At 35.1% G+C, this 9,038-nt stretch overlaps 1 protein-coding gene across 1 annotated transcript; it reads right to left on the bottom strand.

The window, feature by feature from the left end:
* Positions 1 to 204: 204 nt before the first annotated feature.
* On the bottom strand, positions 205 to 1,140 carry LOC144322969 (olfactory receptor 6C2-like). Its single transcript, XM_077913187.1, has one exon. The coding sequence runs from the start codon at positions 1,138 to 1,140 to the stop codon at positions 205 to 207; it is 936 nt and encodes a 311-aa protein (XP_077769313.1).
* Positions 1,141 to 9,038: the final 7,898 nt, after the last annotated feature.

Here is a 9,038-nt window from a genome sequence, read left to right as displayed (position 1 = left end):
TTTTAAGAAATTGATATGCAAAAGTATCAAATATCGGTTGAAAAATCAAGAATGGTATAAGCAGGGCTCAAGGTTAAGGAAGTGTTGAGAAATTAATGTAACTGAAGTATATACTATTAAAAAGCAAGATTATAGTCTTCAAAAATAAAATGTCTGAGGACATTTATTCTTGCGTCTGAGATGTTTTAAAAATACTATTTCCTTTTACTTAGTTGAGAGCAAGGCAATTCTTTTGATTGAGTCCTCGAAGGCTTTCTTAACTTGATTGTTTCTCAAGGTATAAATAAATGGGTTCAATGTAGGTGAAATAGAAAAAATGAGCAGTGAAACCACTTTATTAATGGTCACTTTTTCCTTTGCTGTAGGATTCATATAGATGAAAATGCATGTGCCATAGGTGATGGATACCACAATCATGTGGGAAGAACAGGTCGAATAGGCCTTTTTTCTTTGTTGAACAGAAGGGAATCTAAAAATTGTCTTGATGATGTAAGCATATGACAGAACCACACAGGTAAGAGTCATATTCAAGGTCAGTATGGCACATATTATAACTGTCCATTCCATGAACCTTGTATCTGAACATGAGATTTTCACTAAGGGAAATGCATCACAGCCAAAATGATCAATTATGTTAGAGTCACAAAATTTTAGATTTAAACCCAGGCTAAGTGGTGGGATTATTATACATAAAGCAGCCACCCAACAACAGATATTGAGAATCCTGCAGACACTGTTACTCATTATGATCACATAATGCAAGTGTTTGCAGATGGCAACATAGCGGTCATAGGACATGGCAGCCAGCAGAAAAAACTCTGATACTCCACAGAGGTCAGTAAAAAACACTTGAATGACACAAGCATTATAGGTAATAACATTGTCACCTGTTGCTATGCTATACAAATATCTGGGAATAACGGCAGATGTGAATGAGATCTCCAAGAAGGAGAAATTTTTTAAGAAAAAGTACATGGGTGTTTTAAGGTGGGGATCCACAAAAGTGAGTATGATGATGGTCAGGTTTCCAGTTATACTCAAAGTGTAGGTGAGAAATAGAAAGATAAAAATCAGAACTTGCAGCTCAGGGTCATCTGTCAGTCCCAGCAGAATGAATGTTGTTATTGTACCGTTTCTCATCACTGACTTCTGACTTCTCTCCGATGTGTATGTGATATTCAGGTAGAATTTCTTATAGATTATAGATTATTTTAACTGTTCTAAAACATAATGTATTAAAGTTTTATATTTCATTATATTTATAATATAACAGAAGCATATTTACATATACATTTACATTTCATGTCTATCCTGTGCTTAGGATTTTTCCCATGTGACTAAGTAGATTACTGAGAGACTGACACTGAGAGAGTGTCATTTTATGGGTGAAAAAATTCTTCCCTACTCAGAAAGTAAGTCACAAAATTTAACCCTCGATTTCATGCCTTTTCTTGACACTTTGGGTCTTTTTAGAAAACAGTGCTAATATAACTTGAGTTCACTTTATAGACACTAGAGCAAAACTCAAGGTCTTTGTTCCAAAGGATTTTTGTTTTTGGTGTGTTTTTAGGTTATGAACAACTTTATGCCCTGCTGATTCCCCCTACCTCCTGCTACACAGCCTATTTTTTTCTGAATATTTGCATTACCTGTACTGAATTTGTGTTACCTTTACTGCCTACACAAGTGACGGCTGTCTTGTCTTCCCTCCTTCATCTTCCAGTCAATGAATTATTTTATCTTCATTGATGCTACACCTGGAGGGACTCAAATGTCTTTAGTATACAATCAAGATCTTAAGCCTTGAGGTTTTCTGACATTTTCCCCTTGCATACAGACTTCATTTGTTTTATAAGCAAATTCACTTTATTGTTTAACCTACTGAGTTCTCTTCTGATTGGGGCAGAAATGTTTGTGGCAGAATTGTTTGGGACTATTTACCTTGTTCACAGTGTTTGTGATATAGAGAAAAATCACTAACAGGATCAAAGTTTATTCAGGAGTTAGAATCCTCTTAGGAAATTTTGTCTCTCATTCAACAACTATCAAATTGAGATGCAGAAGGAATATTCATATACTTGCAACGCACTCACCTTCCTTTCATCTCTTCTCTGAATCTCTGAGATAATGTGCATCACTGTGAAATCTTACTTGGCCCTCAAACTATTATTCAATTTTCAAAATATAGCTATTTCTCCCCAAATAATTGCAACTTACTTTATGATAGAAGTTAATAAAGAAACTGACACTAAACTGTAACTAACTGATTTTGTTATTCTTTCTAACAAATCTTTAAATGAGCACAGTTAAATGAGCACAGGAGTGTCATGAAATGTTGTCATTTCAGTCATTATGGTGTTCTTTTGGTGCCAAAAAGAGCATGCTTATAAAATTCTACATATATGAAAACACTTTATTTCAAATTTGAGGTTGAATATTTATCCAAAGTTACCCTAAATATTTCTTACATTAAGTTGGATACAGATTTGCTTACATACCTTATGCATGCAAACTTCTAAACATTTATCTACACAGGGAAATTCATTCTTAAAAAATTACATCTCATAAATATATCTTAGATACATTAAAATATAAAAATTATCACTGAAATTCAGTTTTTTTCTTAGGAGAAAATATAACTTATATCCTACAAAGGGAATTACAATCAAAGAGACAAAATTTATTATACTTACTCTTCTGTTAGTAAATCAGAGTTTCTGTTGGTTGTTTGGCCATAGCAATATTAAGACTACGATGTTAAAAGCGATATTTTTATAAAGGTATTTATGTCTTCATATTCAATACATGTCTGGGAACACATGGAACTCCCTTTGTTTACTATCTCCAACAACTTGGGCAGATTTGATAATGGGCTTAGTGCTATTAGAAGCCTCCAAATATTTTCTTATGATATCCATCATTGAAAAGAAGATAAAGTATTCTAAGGGCTGAGGAACCTTCTCTACTGGTGGAAGAGATGAATTTTAAATCATAATGGCAGAGAGATGCTTTTACCATGCCAAATGTGATTTTTAATTTGCAGAAAATGTTAAAAGTGAAAAAAAAAATAGTCCTTGGTGACTTACAGTAAAGAGTCATTAACTTCCTGAATAATGAGTTTTGGCAAAAACACAAGTAACAATGCTTCATGGGGACAGTGTCTTTGGAGATAGGAGGATGTTATAGCATCATTTGACACAGATCAGGGGGCAACTGTATCATTTAAATTATGTAGTTCATTTGTTTTAAAGTTTCACATCCACTAAGGTATTTGAAGATTGGAATCCTTTATTTATGAATGAAATTCTTATTACATAAATATATATTATATGTAATATAAATTATATAAATTATATTTTATATTTATAGAATTATAGAATTATTATATAAATCCTTATTATATAAATGCTTTATTTATTTTTTAAAAAATTCAATTGATTAACATATATTATTGGTTTCAGAGGTAGAGGTGAGTGATTCATCAGTTTTATATAATACCCAATGCTCATTACATCACATGTCCTCTTTAATGTTTATCACCCAGTTACCCCGTCCCCCCATTCCCCTCCCTTCCAAAAACCTTCAGCTTTGTAGGAATAAGAATCTCTTATGGTTTGTCTCCCTCTCTGATTTTGTCTTGTTTTATTTTTTCCTCTCCTCCCCTATGATCCTGTTTTGTTTCTTGAATTCCATTTATGAGTGAGATTATATGATAATTGTCTTTCTCTGTTGAATTATTTTGCCTAGCATGTCCTCTAGTTCCATCTACATCATTGAAAATAGCAAGATTTCATTTTTTTGATGGCTGAGTTATATAGATATAGATATAGATGATATAGATATAGATATGTGATATCCATAAAGATATGGATATTTCTTTATCCATTCATCTGTTGATGGACATCTGGGCTCTTTCCACAGTTTGGCTGTTATGGACATTGTTGCTATAAACATTGAGGTGAACGTGCCCCTAGCCAAACTTATCAAAAAGAAAAGAGAAAGGACCCAAATTAATAAAATCATGAATGAAAGAGGAAAGGTAACAACCAATAACAAGGAATTACAAAGAAAAGAACATATTATGAGCAACTATATGTCAACAAATGAGACAATCTGGAAGAAAGGGATACATTCCTGGAAACATATAAACTACCAAAACTAAAAGAGGAAGAAAGAAAACAAGAAAATACCCATAACCAGCAAGGAAATTGAGGCAGTCATCAACAATCTCCCAACAAACAAGAGTCCAGGGCTGGGTAGCTTCCAAGAGGAATTGTACTAAACATATAAAGAATAATTAGTACCCATTCCTCTGAAGTGATTTCAAAAGCCCACAGCAGATATTATTCTCAATAGGAAAAATCTGGGAGCTTTGCCCCTAAGGTCAGGAACATGACAGGGATGTCCACTCTCACCACTGCTATTCAACATAGTACTAGAAGTCCTAGCCTCAGCAATCAGACAACAAAAAGAAATAAAAGACATTCAAATTGGCAAAGAAGATCTTCACAGATGACATGATACTTTATATGGAAAACCCAAAAGACTCCACCCCAAGATTGCTAGAACTCATACAGGAATTCATCAACAGGGCAGGATACAAAATCAACACACAGAAATCAGTTACATAGATACCTATGAAGATCTCTTTTTTTTCTTTTTGGTATGAACTTTGTTTTTATCTGTGATTTGAAAGTTAATTCTAGCAAGCCTGGAGTTGGCCTGTGGTATTTTTTGCTAGATTTCCAGCATAGCACTGACACTTGGTAAAGGGATGAAATATACTGGTCAATGATGTTTGTCACCATGGGCATAAGGATTTTCAGAGCAGTTTGTACTAGCTTGTTAGCACTGTTTATTGATAATAGTGACATTGATTCATTGGCACTTGATCTAGGTGAGAACACTATGCGGTTCTCCTTTTGAGCTTTTTATATAGCAGAAATGTCCCTACATATTCAGTGAAATATAAAAATTCCTAACTGTGACTCTATTTGGGCTCTCTGGGATTGAGATCTTTTTTCCACACAGCAGTGGTTTCTGACCTGAGAGAGAAAATATGTCCAGCAATAAGAGGGAGGACAATAAGAAGTGGACAATAAGACATGCACCTTGCCTCTTCAGATTCTCTAATGTGACATAGAATTTGTCAGTGAGGCTTACCCTTTAATGCTGTTCATATGGTATGTTCTTTTCTTGCAATAAGCTGTAGCTGTAAAAATAGTCACTCGGGGTCCTGTGAATCATCTCTAACAATCAAACTCTAAGTGCCACCATTGTGCAGCACGCTGTAAGAATTTGTCCATTTTATACAAGTTAACTTATGGTTATGCACTTTTAATAAGATTCCTTTGTTCTTTTAATATCTATAAAATCTATAGTTACATCATTTCATTCATGCCTTATATTTGTAATTTGTGGCTTCTCTCTTCTTTCTTGATTTTCTCTAAAAACCAACTTCTATCTATTGTATTCTTCTTCTATTTCAATTGATTTCTACAATGATTTTTATTATTTTTTTCCTATTTGCTTTAAATTTGATTGACTTTCCTCCCTCTCACTCAAACTTTAGGGGAAAATTGAGAACATTAGAGATTTTTCTTCTATTTTCATATAGGCATTTTAGTACTATAAATTTTCACAAAATATGACTTTAGTTGCATCCAACGTATTTTGACACGTTGTGCTTTAATTCCCATTCATTTCAACATATTTTAAATATCCCTTTTGACTTCTTCATAGCCCATGAGTATGATTTAAATTATTTTATGGCCCAGAATATGGTTTATTATGCATGTATTTTTCTATATATATACATATGTATATATGTGTGTATATATATTTATAAAGATACATATATCTTACATATACATGTATATATATCTTACATATCTATCTACCATTTATCTATCTATTTATCTATTATCTATGTACATATCTATTATGATCATTATCATCTATCTCTATGCTTAGTTAAGTATATACACATATTGAAGGGTTTGGCCAAGGTTTCCATTAGAAACATTTGATATATGAAACACACTTTTCCACCTTTTCAAAAAAAAAAACACCAAAAAACTTCATGGGAATTACCACAGATGAAATGGCATGACTCTAATGTATTTATGTTTAAAAACAAAAAATTAAAACAAACATTTGCTTCAACGTGGATGGAACTGGAGGGTATTATGCTGAGTGAAGTAAGTCAATCGGAGAAGGACAGACATTATATGTTCTCATTCATTTGGGGAATATAAATAATAGTGAAAGGGAATATAAGGGAAGGGAGAAGAAATGTGTGGGAAATATCAGAAAGGGAGACAAAACATAAAGACTCCTAAATCTGGGGAACGAACTAGAGGTGGTGGAAGGGGAGGAGGGCGGGGGGTGGGGGTGAATGGGTGATGGGCACTGAGGGGGGCACTTGATGGGATGAGCACTGGGTGTTATTCTGTATGTTGGTAAATTGAACACCAATAAAAAATAAATTTATTTAAAAAAATCAAGTGGGGGACGGGCCCCCCGTAGAGCTCGACTAAGAGGGCTGGTGAGAGGCTCCAGGACAGGAAAGCTCACCCCCGGAAAAGTGGGAACTTAAACTCTGCACTGGATTCTTCCCAGTGGTTGATATTCGTGACTCAGCTGGATCATGCAGCCACTCTGCACAGAGCAAAATGACTAGAAGGAAGAATTCAACACAAAAAGAAGAAACAAACACAGTACTCTCTGCCACAGAGTTACAGCATATGGATTTCAATTTGATGTCAGAAAGCCAATTCAGAAGCACAATTATAAAGCTACTGGTGGCTCTGGAAAAAAGTATAAAGGATGCTAGAGACTTTGTTACCACAGAATTTAGATCTAATCAGGCCGAAATTAAAATCAATTAAATGAGATAAAATCCAAACTGGAGGTCCTAAAGGCTAGGGATACTGAGGTGGAAGAAACAGTGAGTGACATAGAAGAGAAGGTGATGATAAGGAAGAAAGCTGGGGGAAAAAAGAGGGAAAAAAAGAGACCATGAGGAAAGGCTAGGGAAAACAAGTGACAGCCTCAGAAGGAAGAAAGTACATTTAGTTGGGGTTCCAGAGAACACTGAGAGGGACAGAGGACCAGAAAGCATATTTGAACTAATCCTAGCTCAGAACTTCCCTCATTTGGGAATTGGGGATGGAAACAGGCATCCAGATCGAGGAGAAAGAGAAGTGGCCCCCAAAACAAATAAAAACCATTCAGCACCTCAACATTTAATAGTGAAACTTGCAAATTCCAAAGATAAAGAGAAGATCCTTAAAGCAGCAAGAGACAAGAGAGCCCTAACTTATATGGGGAGAGGTATTAGATTAACAGCAGACCTCTCCACAGAGACCTGGCAGGCCAAAAAGGGCTGGCAGGATATATTCAGGTACTAAATGAGAAGAACATGCTGCCAAGAACACTTTATCCAGCAAGGCTCTGTTTAAGAATAGAAGGAGAGATAAAGAGCTTCCAAGATGGGCAGAAACTGAAAGAATATGTGACCACCAAACAAGCTCTGCAAAAATATTAAGGGGGACCCTCTAAAGAAAGAGGAAGCCCAAAGAAATAATCCACAACAACAGAGACGGAACAGGCATTACGATGACACTAAATTCATATATTTCAATAGTAACTGTGAACATGAATGAGCTTAGTCATCCCAACAAAGGCGCAGGGTTTCAGACTGGATAAAAAAGCAACACCCATCTATTTCTGTCTCCAAGAGACTCATTTGGGAACTAAGAACACCTGAGCCTAAAAAAGAAAGGTGGGAAAAGCATTTACCATTCAAATTGTCCTCAAAAGAAAGCAGAGGTAGCCATTCTCATATCAGATCAATTAAAGTTTATCCCAAAGACTGTAGTAAGAGATGAAGAGGGACACTATATCATAATTAAAGGGTCTATCCAATAAGAAGACCTAACAGTCATGAATATTGATGTCCCTAATGTGGGAGCTGCCAAGTATATCAATCAATTAATAACCAAAGTAAAGATATGGATAATAATACACTAATAGTAGAAGACTTCAAAATGGCACTTTCTGCAAATGACAGATCTTCTAAGACAACACCTCCAAAAAACAAGAGCTTTAAATGATACACTGGACCAGATGGATTTCACAGATATATACAGAGCTTTGCATCGGAATTCAACTGAATACACATTCTTCTCAAGTGCCAATAGAAGTTTCTCCAGAATAGACCACATACAGGGTCACAAATCAGGTCTCAAGTGCTACCAAAAGATTAGGATTGTTCCTTGCATATTATCAGACCATAATGCTTTGAAATTTGAACTCAATCACAAGAAGAAATTTGGAAGAAATTCAAACACGTGGAGGTTAAAGAGCATCTTGCTAAAAGATGAAAGAGTCAACCAGGAAATTAGAGAAGAATTAAAAAGATTCATGGTAACTAATGAAAATGAGGATAGAACCATTCAAAATCATTGGGATACAGCAAAAGCAGTCCTGAGAGGGAAATACATCACAATACAAGCCTCCCTCAAAAAATTGGAAGAACACAAATACACAAGCAAACCTCCCATGAAGAGGAACTGGAGAATGAACAGCAGATATAAACTACACCATGCAGAAGAAGGGAGATAATAAAGATTCGAGCAGAACTCAATGAAATAGAGACCAGAACTGTGGAACTGATCAACAAAACCAGGAGTTGGTTCTTTGAAGGAATTGATAAGATAGATAACCATTATCCAGCCTTAAAAAGAAAAGAGAAAAGACTCAAATTAATAAAATCATGAAGGAAAGAGGAGAGATCACAACCAACACCAAGGAAATACAAGCGATGTTAAAAACGTATTTTGAGCACCTATATGCAAGTAAATTAGGCAATCTAGAGGAAATGGATGCATTTCTGGAAAACCACAAATTACCCAAATTGGACAGGAAGAAATAGAAAACCTGAACAGGCCAATAACCAGGGAGAAAATTAAAGCAGTCATCAAAAACTTCCCAAGACACAAAACTCCAGGGACAGAATGCTTCTCAGGGGAATT

This window comes from Canis aureus, chromosome 11 (genome assembly GCF_053574225.1).
Source record: "Canis aureus isolate CA01 chromosome 11, VMU_Caureus_v.1.0, whole genome shotgun sequence".
NCBI classification, from domain to species: domain Eukaryota; kingdom Metazoa; phylum Chordata; class Mammalia; order Carnivora; family Canidae; genus Canis; species Canis aureus.
Note: the sequence above shows the minus strand (reverse complement) of the source record. Positions and strands in the feature narration are given on the sequence as shown.

Excerpts from the sequence above, each read along its gene's own strand:
- LOC144322969 (XM_077913187.1), bottom strand. The coding sequence starts at position 1,140 with ATGAGAAACGGTACAATAACAACATTCATTCTGCTGGGACTGACAGAT.